The 18,588-nt window shown below is 40.5% G+C and overlaps 1 protein-coding gene across 1 annotated transcript in view; it reads right to left on the reverse strand.

Moving 5' to 3' along the window:
- Positions 1–224: 224 nt before the first annotated feature.
- Prkaa2 (protein kinase AMP-activated catalytic subunit alpha 2) overlaps positions 225–18,588 on the reverse strand; it is a 57,641-nt gene continuing 39,277 nt past the window's right edge. Inside the window, exons 3-9 of the mRNA XM_036178181.1 lie at positions 18,313–18,406; positions 17,603–17,747; positions 15,197–15,284; positions 12,936–13,160; positions 4,884–5,388; positions 2,135–2,261; positions 225–1,672 (exon numbers count right to left, since the gene is read on the reverse strand). Of these exons, the coding sequence (XP_036034074.1) occupies positions 1,434–1,672; positions 2,135–2,261; positions 4,884–5,388; positions 12,936–13,160; positions 15,197–15,284; positions 17,603–17,747; positions 18,313–18,406 (1,423 nt within the window). The 3' untranslated portion in view covers positions 225–1,433. The remainder of the gene's footprint in view (positions 1,673–2,134; positions 2,262–4,883; positions 5,389–12,935; positions 13,161–15,196; positions 15,285–17,602; positions 17,748–18,312; positions 18,407–18,588) is intronic.

An 18,588-nucleotide genomic window follows, 5' to 3' on the forward strand; every position in this document is an offset into this window, starting at 1 on the left:
AGCTATTTACAGACAGACAAACTTGTCTTCCATAAACACATGAGAAACTCAGTCTAATAGTCTCATTTGCTCTTCTTGGTAGATAGAAATATACCAGTTTTGGTGAAGAGAAACTTGTCAAGGCAATGTTGCTTTCGTTTTCAAGAGCTTAATATTTTCTAGGGTAAATCAGGTCAATGATTTTTTTAAATCACAACATAAATACAATAAATGAATAAATACATTAGATAAATTATACATAATTTAAAAATACTTTTACTAAAACAAAATATAATCACTTAATTTTATCCTGCTATATAGTGTTTTTATCTTAAATTAAAAAAAAACTTGCACAAAAAAGTTTGGTTCTTTTTGATTAAAAGCACTGATGTGTCAATACATACATGTATATATGCAAACAACACATATACTTATTCCAGGAGAATATACTTTGAAATGTTTAAGGCTTCCCTGTCCAATCAGTTTCAACAGTGAAGGTCACAGCAATCAAGCTTTGGAAGTACAGGAAGGCCCCCAGGGACAACAGAGGGCTTTGAACTGAAAGATTAAAGACCAGGAACCACACAAGACTGAAAAACAATGAGCAAAGACAATGGCTATTGAGGAAGGAGGTGGCATCACTAACAACTTAAACCGCAGGTGAATCAGCAAAGATGTCAGGGCCATAACCTCCTGGCCCTCCCAAAATACCCCAGGCCCATAAACACAAAACAGGTCATCAGAGTAGATTTTCCTTTACGGGGCTGTTGGTATTTTGCCTTGTTTCATTTAACTGTGTACTACTTTTGCATGGTGGTAGTGGCATTTAACTAGGGGCCTTCCACAAATGTTAAGAAGCCTGGAGACTGGGCACCTGTTACCAGAAACACAGTCTTTCTGGCTAATACTAAGCAGTATTTGCAGAAACCATTACAAAGAATTTGGTTTCTAATATTTAGGGGGACAGGATTTTCAGATTTCTACATTTAAATATTTGACTAACACTTATTCTATTCTTAATCTCTGTGCAAGAAAACTGGGTTCCTGGATAGTCTAACACCTTTTGAAATTTAGGAAGCAAACTGGATTTACATGCACTAAACATGAAGGAAGGAGGTATCACCTCCTAAATTAGCTGGTTTATCAGTGAGGTGTGCTCATCATGTGTAGTGAAGTCACAAGTATAAACTAGCAAACTTTATCAACATTCATCCATTAAAGGTACTACCTATTTGAATTCATCATAGGCACAGTAGAATAATAGAATTCTAAAAGTAAACAAAACGCCAAACTTTTGTGTTTTCAGTAATTTCAATACACTGCATGTCACCTGGGAATATTCACATCAATTTATATTGCCGAGTATGTAATACCCAAAAGTGAGATAATAACGTCAAGGGTGTATGTGATTTTCACAGTGCAGTAACAGAAAGACAGAAACCAGTGGTAGAGTATCAACGAGCTAAGGTGGTGATCAGGCTGGCACACATTTCGAAAAAATCCATGGTGTGACTGCCCAGGCGGGAGGGAGCCGAGGACAAAGTGCTTCCAGTCAAAGAGCCCGTGAGAGACCCAGAAAGTGAGTGGTTCTCAGCTGTGGTGGAATCAAAACTTGACCTTGGTCTGAGCAGGCCAGCAGTAGAGCAGGAACGCTGAGGTGTTGAAGAACCAGACCTCTGCTCCACCACCTCATCTGAAAGATCAAAGGACAGCAACTATAGCAAGTGCACTTGCCCGAGTCCAGGAGGACTGCACTGAGAAGGGGAGGTGGCAGACCTGAGCACGGAGAGCTTGGTGAGTAAGCACTGGGCTGTACGTGTGTGCAGAGCGGAAGAGACGCTCTCTCCTCCCCCACAGTCATCACACGTCACTAATCACTCCTAACATTTCCACAGCTACTGCACCCGAGTCGTCCTCAGCATAGGATGCAGCATTTACACTGCAATGAATGTGGACATGCTTACATCTGAAAATACCTTACATCCTCGGCAACTTCTTTTCTGCTAAAACTACATATTTAATTTCACTTACATTTTTGTTAAGACTACTTTAAAAAGTACAGAACCCACCCACCATGCCTTTGAAATGATTCTAACAGTAAGTCAAATGGTGCCAAGTTTTATTTCTCAGAACTCATCCCTGCTAGTCTCCTTACCATCAATGCTTTTAAAGTCTAAAAGATAGCTCCGATTGTCAACCAGGTAAAGCTGCAAGCTCATTTTCGCATGAGTGCCAGTCACTGGGTTTTTCCTTCTTACTCGAAGATGGTAGGCGTTCACTACCTAAAACCAGAAATGAATAAAAACTTGAAACTACACAATGTCTCCCATCCCAGAAAAGAAAATCAAAAACAAATATGGGTGTGAGAGAGAAGGATTTATCATTGATTCTTCTATGTCACAAGGAATTTGGTATATTTAATCCTACTAACAATACCATTTGTAAAATCTCCAATCCTAGAGTTTTTAACCTTTTAGCCTTTAACCCAGATACAGATCTGCTCTAGAGTATTAATAATAATCTTAGTAGCCTTTGCTTTAGTGGTTTTGATAAATTGGGAGCAGAAGGAATAACAGAGCTAACTGTCAGTGACTCACATCAGATAGAGTCATAAAACCCCAATAGCACCCTATCCTGAGGACCATATCAAACTGTAGCTCAGATAAAGAAAACTCTGAAAACTCTGGGTTTTCAGAACCTGTCACATTAGTTTCTAGATTCTTTCCATTAGATAGTTTAAAATGTTGGCATCTCTTTTGTTTATATGCTTATAAAGTGAGACAGGGTCCCACAATGGGTTTTGAGCCCATAGAAACTCTCCTGCCTCAGGTCCCTGGAGTGCTTGTGTTCTAGGCATGAGCCACTACACCCAGCAAAATCCCATTTAACTACATAAACTTGCTTCAGAGAAAGGAGATTGGCTTTAATTTAAGGAAATGTCATTTCATTTAATCATGTAAAATCATGAAATGAAAGCAAATTAAAATTGATTTATTAAAATGTGTTGAATATTTATATGATAAATTGAAATGTTTTTCCCTTTAGTGGCTCACACAACAAAGCCATAAATCATGATCTGGAAAGGGACAAGTCAGAGAGAGCAGGGGCAGGAATAGGAGAAGAGAGAGAGAGAGAGAGCAGGGACAGGAATAGGAGAAGAGAGAGAGAGAGAGAGAGAGAGCAGGGACAGGAATAGGAGAAGAGAGAGAGAGAGAGAGAAAGAGAGAGAGAGAGAGCAGGGACAGGAATAGGAGAAGAGAGAGAGAGAGCAGAGACAGGAATAGGAGAAGAGAGAGAGAGCAGGAACAGGAATAGGAGAAGAGAGAGAGAGAGCAGGGACAGGAATAGGAGAAGAGAGAGAGAGAGCAGGGACAGGAATAGGAGAAGAGAGAGAGAGAGCGGGGACAGGAATAAGAGAAGAGAGAATTGGGAGAACAACAGGGATTCATTTTATACGTGTATGCGATGGTTAAAGAACTAGCTTAATTTAAAAAGTTAAAATAGGCCAGTTACAGTGCCACGTGACTTTAATCCCAGCACTTGGAAGCAGAGGCAGGTGGATTTCTCTGAGTTCCAGGCTAGCCTGGTCCACATAGTGAGTTCCAGGACAACCACAGCTACATAGTGAGACCCTGTCCTATCTCATAAAAATGAAATAAATAAATAAATAAAAATTAAACATTCATCACCCTCAAGAATAGAATAACAGTTAAAGGAATATCTTAAATTTTAAAAATGTCCCCATATATATTCAAAGAGTTGAACTGCAACAAAATGTTAAATTGAAAATGTAAAATGTCTGCTGATAGTAAAAAAATATGTCATAGTCAAGTGTGATGGTCAACACTGAACAGGGCTAGCACTGTTAAAGACTACAGGAACCTTTGAAGTTGTGCTGAATGCATTTTCTACTGTGAGATGGCCATGATTCTGTGCGGAGAAGAGATGAAAGGCTACAGCTTTGCAATGATATGCTCAGGTGTCAAGCTGACAGAGGTAGACTTGTGATGGTTACTGCTGTCAACAAGACGAGGTCTACAAACCTCTGGGCATGTCCGTGAGAGGCTGTCTAGATAGAGAAAACTGAGGGGGCAAGGCTGCACTAAATGTGCACAGCAGCACTTCATATGCTGAGCTCTGGACTGGGAAAAAGGAGAAAGTGAGCTGTGCACCAGCATTCACTGCTTTCTGCTTCCTGGCTGTGAACACAATGTGACTGACCATCGGTCTCGCCCTCCAGCCTCCGTGACTTCCTGCTGTGATGGCCTGGACCTCACACTGGGAGTCTGAACAAGCCTGCCTGCCTTCCTTCCTTCCTTCCTTCCTTCCTTCCTAAGTTCCTTTTCTTGGGGATTTTGTCACAGCACCAAGGAAAGTAACTAACATACCAAGGATGAAAAACCCCAAATAAGAGACTTTCTCAGCTTATACACAAGTATTTGTTGGCAGAATGAACATGCTTGACAGCATAATATGAATTGAACCCTAGCTGCCGTGGCCACTGACGGCTCACGCCAAACAGGCGTGGAAAGAAAACAAGCTTCCTGAGAAAGGTGGAAAGAAAGTGACGTCCAGGATTGCAGAAATGTTGCTGCAACGAGCCACGATGAAACGGGTGGGCTGCTGTCTCCGGTAACTTCAATTACTTGGCCAAGAATGCTATTCTGTAACTCAAAATGCAGAATGTTCCCACCATCAACAGTTTCTTATCCTTTATTTATTATGTTTTGACAGTGTGTGTTATATAGTTTAAAAGAATGAACCACGTCAACCAAAAATATGAAGCCCACTACAATTATTTTTAAATAAAAAACTTGATGTGGACCTCAATACTCAACTGCTTAGAAACCTTATATAAGAAAAATGTTCTCTACAAACAGCCTAAGTACATTGCCATTTCCTACCTTCCACTCAAAATCCAGCTGCTTCATAGCTCGGTACACTTCAGCCATGATATCATACGGTTTGCTCTGGCTTCGGATTCCAAGATGCCACTTGGCTTTTTTCACAGCTAAAGATTTGGGCTTAGTTGTGTTCAGTGCATCCAATGGGCACCGTGCTTTGGGGCTGTCTGCTATAAGAGGTGGCATCCTTTCAGGATGTGGTTTCAGACCTGGGGGAATATGCATGGCACTATCATCCATAAAAGAACCAGTTGGAGGACTAGAGGCGAGGTAGAACTCACTGGCTTGGTTCATTATTCTCCGATTGTCAATGATAAGATGATAAGCCACTGCAAGCTGGTCTTGAGGATCACCACTATATAAACTGTTCATTACTTCTGATTCTGTACACTCAAATTTTTCACATACTTCTTTCACAGCCTCATCATCAATGACGTTAGCATCATAGGAAGGGTCTTCAGGAAATAGGTAACTGGGCAAATCCTGTTTAAACCATTCATGCTCTCTAGGAAAGACACCATATACACTATTATAAGAACATGCTTTAGTAAGTACCACATATTTAGACATAGTGCAATATAACATAAAGACTCCAAACTACTGGTCTCTGCTTCCAGCTCTGTTGCTATTGGCTATGTGACCCTGGTGCCAATTAATTAATCTCTATCCTTAAATAAATACAGATATTCAGACTTGGGGTACTTCCTTGAAAATGAACAAAATGTGGCTGTCACTTCAAGGAAAACAACTAGCAATATTTGTGGCCAATGATAGAATCTAAGTTCCCAAGCAAAATTCCAGATGGTATATAGTAATTTGTACCTGCCTCCTGGGGTTTGATGGTGAAGTTAGTATTGATAATAGTGAATATTATTTTTAATAGTGTAAATGAAATGTGGGAAATCTGTATATTTCAATAATGCAAGATTTCCCAATGATGTGATAAAATTATACATGCATAAGAGAGTCACTTAAAATTTAAAACATATTATATCACTATAGTGTGGTAAAATACTTCTTTATTTTTCAACCACTTACCCGAGTTCAGATTTTCCTCAGGAACTTCAACTAACATAAAATATTGCAAGATTAGCCGGGTGGTGGTGGCGCACGCCTTTAATCCCAGCACTTAGGAGGCAGAGGCAAGTGATCTCTGAGTTTGAGACCAAGCTGGTCTACAGAGTAAGTTCCAGGACAGTCAAAGGTGTTACACAGACAAATACTATTTCAAAAAGCAAAATAAATAAATGGATTTGCAAGATTAAATGAAGTAGATTGAGAATTTGATTAAACTAGACACTGAGGACATTTATAAAAGTACAGGATGAAGTCTTCATAATAGAGAGATTACTATTATTAGACTTGGTGGTATACACTTATTATCCTAGCTATTAAGAAGGCTGATTCAGGAGAATCTCAAATTCAAGGCTTGCTTCAGCTACAAAAGAAATTATAAGCCACCTTGGGTAATTTAGTGAGACCTTATCTCAGGTAAAACGTGGTGGGAGACAGGGGAGGGGAACAGAGATGTAACGCAGCGGTAGAGTGTTTGCCTAGGAAGTGCAAGGCTCTAGGTCAAATCCTTAGGTTTGTTTGTTTAAGACATTTAAATGAACAGATTTTTTAGAGTAAATTCAATTCTAATTTTAATTGATATAACAATTAACTACTGGTATGTCATTCACTAAAAACTTATTTGAGGTCCTCAATAACAAGAGTATAAGGAGATACTAAAACTAAAATTTTTGAACACTGCTCTCCTGATCTCGTTTTCTCTCACGTCTGGACCTTTGTGTCTAATGTTATGACTACTATCAAATAGTCACAGAGATGATGCACTAGATAGAGATGATACACTAGATAGAGATGATGCACTAGATAGAGATGATACACTAGATAGAGATGATGCACTAGATAGAGATGATACACTAGATAGAGATGATACACTAGATAGATACAAACAGATATTTATAACTAAGTGGTTCCAAATACACCACTATTCTGATAAAAATCTGGGAGTGGAAAACAGCAAGTGAGAGCCTATGATTCAGAATGGAAAGTGGGGAGGAAAGCCACTCAAGTTAACGTTCAAGCACGCACCAGAACAATCAGCAGTCAGCTAAACAATATGTGGAAAACACGTACTGCAGCAAAAGAAACAATCTCTGTAAAATCTTAAGACAACCAAGGGTTTTGTCATGTTACAAGAACTGCTGTGGTCCAATATCATAAAACCTAGTGAGACACGGGATGGAGTGATAAAAGAAATCAGGTATTGTGCAGAGTTGTAGCAAAACCTTTCAAAATAACCTTTAAGCTAGGTTAAGAAATAAGAGTGCAAAAGGGTCTGAGAAATTTCCCCATATTCCTGAACTCACAAGGGCCAGATGTGTGCCCAGGAAAAAAACTGACAAGATCCTAATTTGTTATCACCAGGTGGCTTGAAGGCTCTGCACAAAAAGGACATGAAAGGAAAGGCAGTTATCGATGCCTGTTAAAAAAACTATAGAGATACACTCTCAACGTAAACACAGAATCACTTTCAAAGGCTGGGGGACTTACTGCATCATGGCATTTAAAAAAAAAAAAATCTGGTCCGGTGGTGGTGGCGCACGCCTTTAATCCCAGCACTCGGAGGCAGAGGCAGGCGGAGCGCTATGAGGTCCAGGACAGGAGGGCTACACAGAGAAACCCTGTCTTTAAAAACTACAGAAAGGGCTGGAGAAGTGGCTCAGCAGTTAAGATCACTAGCTGCTCTCTCAGATGACCCAGGTTCAATTCTCAGCACACATGTGACAGCTCACAACTGTAAGGGGATCACACACCCTCACATAGACATACATGCAGGCAAAATACCAAAGCACACAAAATGAAAATAAATAAATCATTAAAAAAAAAAAAAAACAAAAGGAGAGAGAGGGAAAGGTAAATAAATAAAAACAACGGAGTACTGATATATACTACACATGCAAGTATCTTGAAAGCATTATGCTAAATTAAAGACCCTGGAGATCAAAGGTCATGTGCTATAAAATGTTCAGCAAACACAGAAAGTAGATTACTGGCTGCCAGACACAGGGGACAGAAACTAAAATTTTTTAAAGTGCCACCTAAGTTTTTATATATTCACTTATAAAAAGGTATTAGTAGTTCATGTGCCAGATACTGTTTTTAAGAGGTTCAATTACAACACACACACACACACACACACACACACACACACACACACACACACATACATCTTGTGTGCTTTTGCAAGCTCAAACCAGACAAAAGCCCAGTGTGGAGAAGAGAGGTGGGCATTAAGTCCCACCCCATCTAAGAAGCTCTTGGTATCTGAGAGCTCCCGGGAAAGAGTTTTCTTTATGGACTATGAGCCCTGGTGGGTCTAATAGACCCCACTGGATGATCACGCAACCAAGACAGCAGTAACGGGACTCCAAAGCTTAAAAGAAAAGAATGAGGGCATAAAGTTAAGTGCGTGTGGAATAAGAGTTGTATCTGAGAGGAGATGTGGAAGAGGACTAAATAGAATAAAATACATCAAAAGTATAAATTCTTAAAGAAATAAAAACACTGTTTTACAGACAGTCTTTTACATTGCTTATGCTAGCTAGCCTCACACTTACAATCACTATGCCTCCCTGCCTCCCAGCCTCCCAACCGCTAGAAGTCACATATAGGTCAGCACACTTAGCCAAGTTTAAATTGATTGCCAGAGCTGAAGACAGGTCCTTCCGGATCGCTGGCTGGCAGTCTTATCCTACTTGCTGAGTTCCAAGCCAGAGAGACCTTTTCTCAAAGGAAAAAAAAAAAAAAAGTGGATGCCACCTGAGTAACAACATGAAAGGTTGTCACACACATGGGCATACATGAGAATGTACATCTGCATACACAAATATACACATGCAAAATTAAGTTGAATATTTTAAGTTTCTAATGTTCAATTGTTTTTAGACCTACAAAAATAGCAATTTCCCATGGCTCAATTTGTGATTACCTTCTCAATGATTTCACTATAAATAGAGAGTAATTAAAGAACAAGTATGTTAGTAATTATTATTAGTAACCAGAGAAACCAATATTCATATTCACAGTTAAGCTTCAGATCCACTGTTTTCAACAACAGTAATTTTAGTACTACTATTAATGCTATAGTAGGTTTAAAGAAGCTGAAGGAACACAAATTTCAGAATACCAAGAGCACACATCTTTCCTGTTTACCACTGTATTTCTAGCACTCAAGACCTCACACAGAGCAGATGTTAAACACATATTGGAAGAAAAGCAAAAACAATTAAGTAAGCAAATAAGTAGAGAGATTTTTTTCCTAAGATCCTTAGGAGATTGCTTAAGAGAATATTTTGTAGACAAGTTGAGCATCTTCAACCAGAAAATCCAAATTCTTAATGCACCCAAATCTCTTATCTTTTAGGCATTGTGCTCTAAAATTTCTGAATTTTTAAGCATTTCTGGGTTTTAGATAAGAATGTTTAACTGGAAAAATCTATGCAAATATTCCAAAATCTGAAAAACATTAAAATTTGAAATATTTCTGGTCTCAGGCATGTCAGATAACTATGCTCAATTTCCAGAATAGTAAGCCACTAATTGTCATAGTACATGAGATATATAAAGTACTATGAAAGAATTAAGGAGAAATACGTGTCATATAAATCATGTAGCAATCTAGGATAGTAAAGACAGCGTTGGATTTTAATTTGGGAAAGTTCTGAATTTCAATTTTTCACTTATAGGTAGCCAGGCAGACCTCAAACTTGCTATGTAGCCAAAGATGAATCCTTCTGCCTCACCTCCCAGTGCTGGATTACAGATGTGCACCCCTACACCAAGTTTTTGCAGTGCGAGGGACCAAACCCAGGATTCTGTGAACGCAGTGCAAGCAGTACACCAAGTAAGCTGTATCTGCTGCCCTTGACAAACATGATAATTCACCATTAGATATATGCCATACACAGTGTGTTTTAGTATGAAAATGCAGTCCCTAATTTAAAGTAACTTATCCTTAGATAGAAGCAAATAGATATATAAATAAACCCTGACATAACCTAAGTTTCAACTGTATTGTAGTGAAATGAGAATTATAACACCTACCTATGAAAATCTCAGTACAACAAAGGACATTAAACATAGCATAATGCTGGATGTTTCCAACTGTCAAAAAATTAATTTCTATGTCTGTTGAAGTATACTTTATTAAGATTATTAAAATTCTTATTAAAATTAAGAATTCTCATATTGAAATATTGAACATAAAATAGTGAGAAGTAGGACTGGAGAGATGGCTTAGAGGTTAAGAGCACCGACTGCTCTTCCAAAGGTCCCGAGTTCAATTCCCAGCACCTACATGGTGGCTTAAAACCATCTGTAACAAGATCTGGCGCCCTCTTCTGTATACATAATAAATAAACAAATCCATAAAAAAAAAATAGTGAGAACTGTAAGTCCAAGTTATTAGTTTAAGTATAGAAATGTTGCCATTATTTTGTCCTTTGGTTGTAAGCCTTAGCCTGTAATGGTTAACCCATCTCACCAGCCCAGAATATCACTATTTTATAGCACTTCCTATGGATCAATTAACTCATTTTAGTAGATTTATTTACGTTTTTCTCCTAAAGTCTATAAATATATTAACAATTATTTTGAAATAACAGAATTAATTATATTACTATTCTAAATTTACCAGTGCTTATATAAGCAAGTACAAGTATATTAGGATGTCTAATTTTTCTTCTGGGGAAAACCCAATCAGAAGAACTATTTATTCCAAAGAATTGTGAACACAGCTTTTTCCCCATTGGTTCACTTCCATAACTAAATCTGGCAGCAATTTTACAGCCAGCTCTACATTCTTATGCGTGAAGCCAGGAACGCTGGAACAGACCACGGAAAGGGAGCAAGGCTGTGGTTTGAGTATGGAATGCCCCCCACAAGTGCCTATGGTAGGACATGTGGCTTCCAGCTAGTGCTGCTGCTTAGGAAGGTTGTGGAATCAGTCAGGAGGTGGACCTTCACGTGACAAGGACTGGGGGTAGGCCTCACAGCCCAGACATTTCCATCTACTCTGCTTCCTGACTGCAGACACAATGTGACCAGCCACCTCAGGCGCTGGCAGCCATGCCTCCCCACAATGGACGACACCTCTCCAAGCACTGAACCAAATTAAACCCTTCCTCCTTAAAGTGCTTCTTGCCAGGTTTTTAGTCAGCGCAAGTTGGAAAGTGACACCTGAAGGTGAAAAGAATCTAGTCCTTGCTTCAAGAGACCACAGAAGCCGGCATAAGCCACCACCTCATCCACCCTCGGAACGATCCACGGGTATACTTGTCAAAACACTTATTCCAGCTTTAGGGGAAAGGCAAAGGCTCTGAAAGATGTCAAAAGAATGTGCCTCTAAACAATCTTTGGAACCTTATATAAAAACAAAAGCCCTCTAAAAACATATATAACATGTAGAAGCATTTCACATCATCCCTGTTTAAAAAAAACAAAAAATACATAACATGTAGAAGCATTACATCATTCCTGTAAAAACATAAATAACATATAGAAGGCATTACATCATTCCTCTAAGAAAAACTAACATGTAGAAGGCATTACATCATTCCTCTAAAAACATACATAACATGTAGAAGGCATTACATCATTCCTACCAGTACGCTACTTAATTCCTCAACAATCAAGGGATTCTCCACAGTAAATCTACTAGTGGCTATTGGATCAAGAACTTAAGAAAACTTATTTTCTTAACTATGTAAGTAACCACTAAGTGAAGTTGGAGAGACAAATCTCCACGTTGTCTTCTACTAGGATTCTAGCTTCTAGAGGACAGTGTGGTTAGAGGCCGGTAACTAGAAAGGGGCCATAGGACAGGAAATGGGAGGCTTCCATGGGGAAAGGGGGGAATGGGAACCAAACATGGGAAAGAGAAAAGGGGCAGGGGGGAGTCGGGGAGCAGAAGGGTACAGGGGGAGTCGGGGAGCAGAAGGGTACAGGGGGAGTCGGGGAGCAGAAGGGTACATGAGGAGTCTGGGAGCAGAAGGGTACAGGGGGAGTCGGGGAGCAGAAGGGTACAGGGGGAGTCGGGGAGAAGGGTACAGGGGGAGTCGGGGAGCAGAAAGGTACAGGGGGAGTCGGGGAGAAGGGTACAGGAGGAGTCGGGGAGCAGAAGGGTACAGGGGAGTCGGGGAGCAGAAGGGTACAGGGGAGTCGGGGAGAAGGGTACAGGAGGAGTCGGGGAGAAGGGTACAGGAGGAGTCAGGGAGAAGGGTACAGGGGGAGTCCGGGAGAAGGGTACAGGGGGAGTCGGGGAGAAGGGTACAGGGGGAGTCGGGGAGCAGAAGGGTACAGGGGGAGTCGGGAAGCAGACAGGTTCTTACGACAATGTGTACCCTGACAGTTACAATGCAGGAGAGGAGATATGCTGAGAAAGAGCAGATACAGTAAGAGAAGGCAGTAACATGGCCTGTGTGAACAATCAGAAGCTCCTAGACAGCACGAGGGAACCAGAAGTGATTTCACAAAGCTGGTGCCATGTGAGCAGAACATGAAAGGTGACTGGAATGACAGCAGACCAGAAGATGCGGAAAAGAATCAGGATACAGAGCAATACAATAGGGCTCAGGACCCAAGTCTAATGAGAAGGATGAGGTGGGAAAGGCAAGGAATGGGACTCTGGAGACTATCCTTCCTATACAGGGTCTCAGATGCTTTACTCCTTCTGCTAATAAACAGAAAAGCAATGTAAAATATTTGAAGGATAAGTGACAATCAGGTCTACATAATAAGTTCAAATATTAAAAATTCGTTTTCTTTGAAACAGGGTCTCACATTGTAGTCCATGCTGGCCTTGAACTTAAGATCCTCCTGCCTCATCCTCCTGGATAGGTACTGGGATTACAAGCACTTACCACACACTTTGCCTAAAAATTCTCATAAAATAAAGTGTCACAAAGCATAGGAGAAGCAAATATGCTAGTATCACTGTTACTACAATGAAAAACTGTAAAAACTAACAAAAACTATAATCACCGGATGTCTTTGATAGTCGCTCGCTTCAGGGGGTCCACTTGCAGCATGTGCATGAGCAGAGTGGCAACAGATCGGTTGAGATATTCCGGGATATAAAACACACCCCCTCGGATCTTCTTAAAGAGTGTAGGCACGTGCTCATCATCAAAGGGGAGGGTGCCACAGAGAAGGGCATACAGGATAACGCCACAGCTCCAGATATCAACCTCAGGACCCGCATACAGCCTGAAAGGAGAACACAAGCCTGAGTGTAGGTACCATTTCCTCTCACTGTTAGTGTCCTGCTTCCATCCATGAGGAAGCAAAACCAACTTGGTATATATTGCTATTTAAGGTCATCAATGAAATACATATTCCCAAACCTCAAAAATTACTCTTCATAGAAAATAACCAGCCTAATTAGCAACACAAACTTGCCAAAAGACTGTTATTTTTATTTGTTAAAAATTAATTATAATTTATTATATTTTCAGGCCAGGCATGAAGGCACACGCCTTTAATCTCAGAATTTGAGAGGCAGAGGCAGGCAGATCTCTGTGAGTTTAAGGCCAGCCTGGTCTAGAGAGTCCCAAGCCATCCAGGGTAAGACCCTGTTCTCAAAAAAAACTAACAAACAAAATTTACACTTTCTCTTTTATTTCTTTAAGGAAAAAAATAAATAACCATAAGCTAGAAAAAAAATACAATAATACATACAGTGTTTTCCCCCCTCAGAACTACTTCTGATATATATTATATCTGATAAATATATATATATATATGATATTATATATAATGCATATATAACAAAATTTTTGTTCCTAGCCCACATTTAAACAAAATTTGAGACATTGAAATACTTAACTGGTACCATGTTGACAGTGTTTTAATATTATCTTTCCTAAAAGATGCATTTATGTTTAAATTTTATTTTTATGTGTCTGAGTGTGTTGACTGCATGTGTGTCTATATAGTGCTTGTGTGTCTGATGCTTAGTCCCAAAGAGGGCATCAGATTCTGTGGAATGGGAGTTCCAGGCAGCTGGGAGCCCTAATGTGAGTACTCGAAATCAAGCATAGGTCCTCTGAAGAGCAGCAAGTGCTCTTCAGCACTGAGCTATCTGCCCAGCCCCTGTATAACAGAGTCCCTACTGCTTTCTTTCAGAATCACTTGCTAACTCGATGGACTAAGACAGTCTGGCTCTAGATAACCTTTGTCTCACTATTTTTGTCTTGCCCTTCTACTATCCTACCATTCCCCAGGAGCACACCACCAAAATCTAACTTTGGTCTGAGCTAACAAATTTCTACAGTTCCAGTGCAAAGAACATGGTCTGCTTCAATGGAGTGCTGTCCCTAATTGACATCATTAGCTGTATCACCCAAGCATCTTACAAAATACTTGTGTTCTCTAAACGTATCAGCTGAATTCTAACCTCGAACTGAAGGTATGAGAAGTGGAGATTCTAAGGAGATCTGAGGTGGAACTCTCATGGAGAAGATCCGTGCCTTTATAAAATAATTCCCCAGAGAGATCCCATTCCCCTTTGAGCACACATGCTTAAAGTTAGAAACAGTGGGCTGTGAGGAATAGGCTGTACACACACCAAATCTTTGTGGGGCTCCAGAGCCATGGGCCAGTCTTCCCCTGTTTGTAAGGCATGCTGTATGGTGCTCGGGCGCAGTCCAAGTGAACTATGACTCTCCAATATGCTACTTGCAAGCACCTTCTCAATACTTTGTCTGCTAGCCACTGTGCAATGACCTGACTTCATCTCTGCAGCCTCTGTAAACATTTTATAATGTACCAATGAGCTAATTACATGAGGGACTTCAAAGTCACTCGTCTAGTTTAATTGCTTGAAATCATATTGCCACCCAAACTTCACTCTTCCAAAGGCAAAAGATAAAACAACTGCCCGAGGACTCTATGAAATGTGTGAAAATTCTACTATTAAATAACTATGTCTGTTAAATAAAGACACTGGCCTATCTTCAGATTGACTTCAGTAAATCCTTACTGATACTTGACATTTTCTACAATAGAATATAGACATGGCATCAGATCTGTCCAGTTATGGTCAATGAACAAAATGCATGAACACATTACAATGCCTACATGGAGCTTTAAAAAAAATGTATTGTTCTGCCTATAATAAAAAAAATAAATGAACAATTTGTTTCTACTATGTTAAAAATCTTCTTCCAAAGGAAATATAATTCAATGTTATTAGAATGGATGCAAGGTCACAAAATGCTCAATTATCACTAATAAACTCTTACCTTCCTGAGATGACCTCAGGTGCTGCATAATTTGGTGATCCACAGCTAGTTCGTAGAAATTCACCATCTGACATCATATTAGACAGTCCTAAAAATAAAAGCAATTGATCAGAAGCTGGATACTGAAGATACAGGTAAAACAATGATGAAAACTCTTAGTTGTTTCATTGGGTTCAATTCCTGGATCACACAGGAGGCAGGAGAGAAGCGACTCCTGAGTCCTGTTCCCCCGCTTCTCTCTCTCTCACACACACATACACACACACACCACATACACACACACACACCACACACCACACACACACACACACACACACACACACACACCACACACCACACACACACACACACACACACACACCACACACCACACACACACACACACACACACACACACACACACACCACACACACACACACACACCACATACACACACACACACACCACACACCACACACACACACACACCACACACCACACACCACACACACACACACACCACACACCACACACCACACACACACACACACACACACCACACACCACACACACACACACCACATACACACACACACACACACACACCACATACACACCCACCCACCCACCACATACACACCCACCCACCCACCATATACACACCCACCCATCACACACACACACACCCACCCATCACACACACACACACCCACCACATACACACACCCACCACATACACACACCCACCACATACACACACACACACCCACCACATACACACACACCCACACACACACACACACCACATACACACACACACCACATACACACACACCCATATCACACACACCATATACACACACCACACACACCCATATCACACACACCACATACACTCACACCACACACCCACACACCACACACCCACACACCACACACACACCCACACCCACACACCACACACCCACACACCCACACACCACACACACACCCACACACACCACATACACACCCACACACACACCACATACACACCCACACACACACCACATACACACCACACACACACACACACACACACACACACACACACACACACACACTCAGCTCTCCAGCAACAGGAAGCACTGTTAGACTAGAGGGACCTACTTTAGGGACCTACACTGTCACACAGAAAACAGAGCAGCACACGTGTAAGTGGAATGAAGCTCACTACATGAAAAGTTTGACTCCACAAAAAAAGGTTCATTGAAATTATACTACTTTTTCAAAAATATAAGCACCAAATATTACCTACTTCTGTATATGAAGAAATAAAAAAGGCTGCTAATTAAAAACAAACAAAAAACAGTGCTTTTAAAAGTCTTTCTTAAAAGGTTGTAATTGGGCATTACAGCTTTAATCCCAGCACTCAGGAGGCAGAGGCAGGTGGATCTCTGTGAGTTCGAGGCCGGGCTGGTCACAGAGGGAGTTCCAGGACAGCCAGGGCTACAGAAAGAATCTTTTTTTGGTTTTAACTGTAATTAGCAGAGCAGCTCCAGCTGATAAGCAGGCTGTTTCCCCGGAAACAGGGTCTCCCTCCCATTCAGGTGGGGCTCAGCTCAAGCAGTCAGGAGGGCTGCCTGCTCCAACCTCCTGGGAATGATTTATAATCTAGAGAGCTCTGAGTCAACATAGTGGAAATAATCCACTGAACCAAACACTTCGCCAGCCCACTCACTAGAAGAGTCCAGAGGAAACAGTGCAGCCAGTTCAAAGACAGGTTTCAAACAAACCACAGACCTGCAACACACAGCACCGACTTTGCACCTCCAATCCCGCTCTTCTAAGGCCCGCCTCAATCTTTTCCTCCAACGTCCACCGCAGAAGCCTTTCTGGGTCTGTTTAGTGTACAGAGTCTAAAAAGGTACATTTTAGCACCTTGTTGTCCACCCAGGACCATGTCCGTTCTCTCATAAGTGATTAGAAACTGCCTAAGACTTACAGGCCTTTCCATGATCAGTTCAGGAATACAAAGTTTTAAGCACAAGTACAACTCTTCACACCCTTGTTTACATACATCAGGGAAAGCATCCACTGCATCAACAAAATCTTCAAAGGCGTTTAAGGACTCCTTTCTCACCCTAGTGCCCCCCCCCAAAACAACAACAACAAAAAAACCCAAAACAAAACAGGTATCATTTCCTTAGGAGGAAAAGAATATTGAATGGATCTGTCTTGACGTGGCCTTCTAATGTGTTCTAGAAATCCTGACTTTTTTGTGTGTGGATTTAAGTAAACAGAATAAGCCAGTTTGAAGACTGTAATTAATCCCTTTTCATGTCATAGGATTTATGTGGTGAATAGAAGTTCTTAGCTCTCTAGGAGTAGTTTCCGGTCCATTTTAAAGGTACTACACAGCTCTGAGCAACCATTGAGTAGCATACCAAAGTCAGCTATCTTAGCGTTCATCTGAGCATCCAGCAGCACATTCTCTGGTTTCAGGTCACGATGGACAACCATATGCCTGTGACAGTAATCCACGGCAGACAGAATCTGCTGAAAGAGCCGCCGAGCTTCCACCTCTTCAACCTAGCACGCAGAAAAAGAAACTGCATCAAGATTATCTAGGACATCTATTATGCATTTTAGTTTCATAACCAGCCTACATACATAAGCAGGCTAATTTAGAACTGACTAATTAGAAATTCAACAAGTCAGACAAAGCAAACCAGCCAAAACTATCAAAGCTCAAAATATTATTTGATAGGTTTTGCTTTGCTAAATGGCAATGATGTTTAATTTTCAACTAATATTGAATATGCACAATGTTTTGGGGAATCAATAAAACCAACTATAATAGAACTTATATGAAAATGCTAAGAAAAGAAAATAATTGAAGTTTCAACATAATTTTATACAGAACAGACTGTAAAAAGCATAAGAATCTTTTGGCGATCAAGTAGGATATAGTTTCCAAATCTGTGTCTCAAAATGCATGATTCTCAAGAAAGAAAATATGTCCTGCATATGTAGTTGACATTATTACAAAAATAACTGAAAGCACTGAAAATATCTTTGTGGTTAGCTACTTCCAATGCTTTCCACTCTCTTAGCTTGGGGATGGGGGTTGAATACTAGATGGTATGTCACTCACCCGCCCATGTTTACAGATGTAGTCGAATAATTCACCTCCAGACACATATTCCATTACCATAAAAAAGTCTGTTGGAGTGCTGATCACCTGGTAACTTTTTCATAAATAAAAAAGGGAGTTAATACAAAGTGGTGATTCCACACTAATCAACCTCATCTACTATTCTTGCTACAATTTCATATTCCAATATTGTATAACACTATAGGATGGCAACAGATTTACACTGTCCCAGCATCATAGCAGGGAAGAACATTACAAAGGTATCCTGCTTCCTGA

The sequence above is a fragment of the Onychomys torridus genome, chromosome 2 (genome assembly GCF_903995425.1).
Source record: "Onychomys torridus chromosome 2, mOncTor1.1, whole genome shotgun sequence".
NCBI classification, from domain to species: Eukaryota; Metazoa; Chordata; class Mammalia; order Rodentia; family Cricetidae; genus Onychomys; species Onychomys torridus.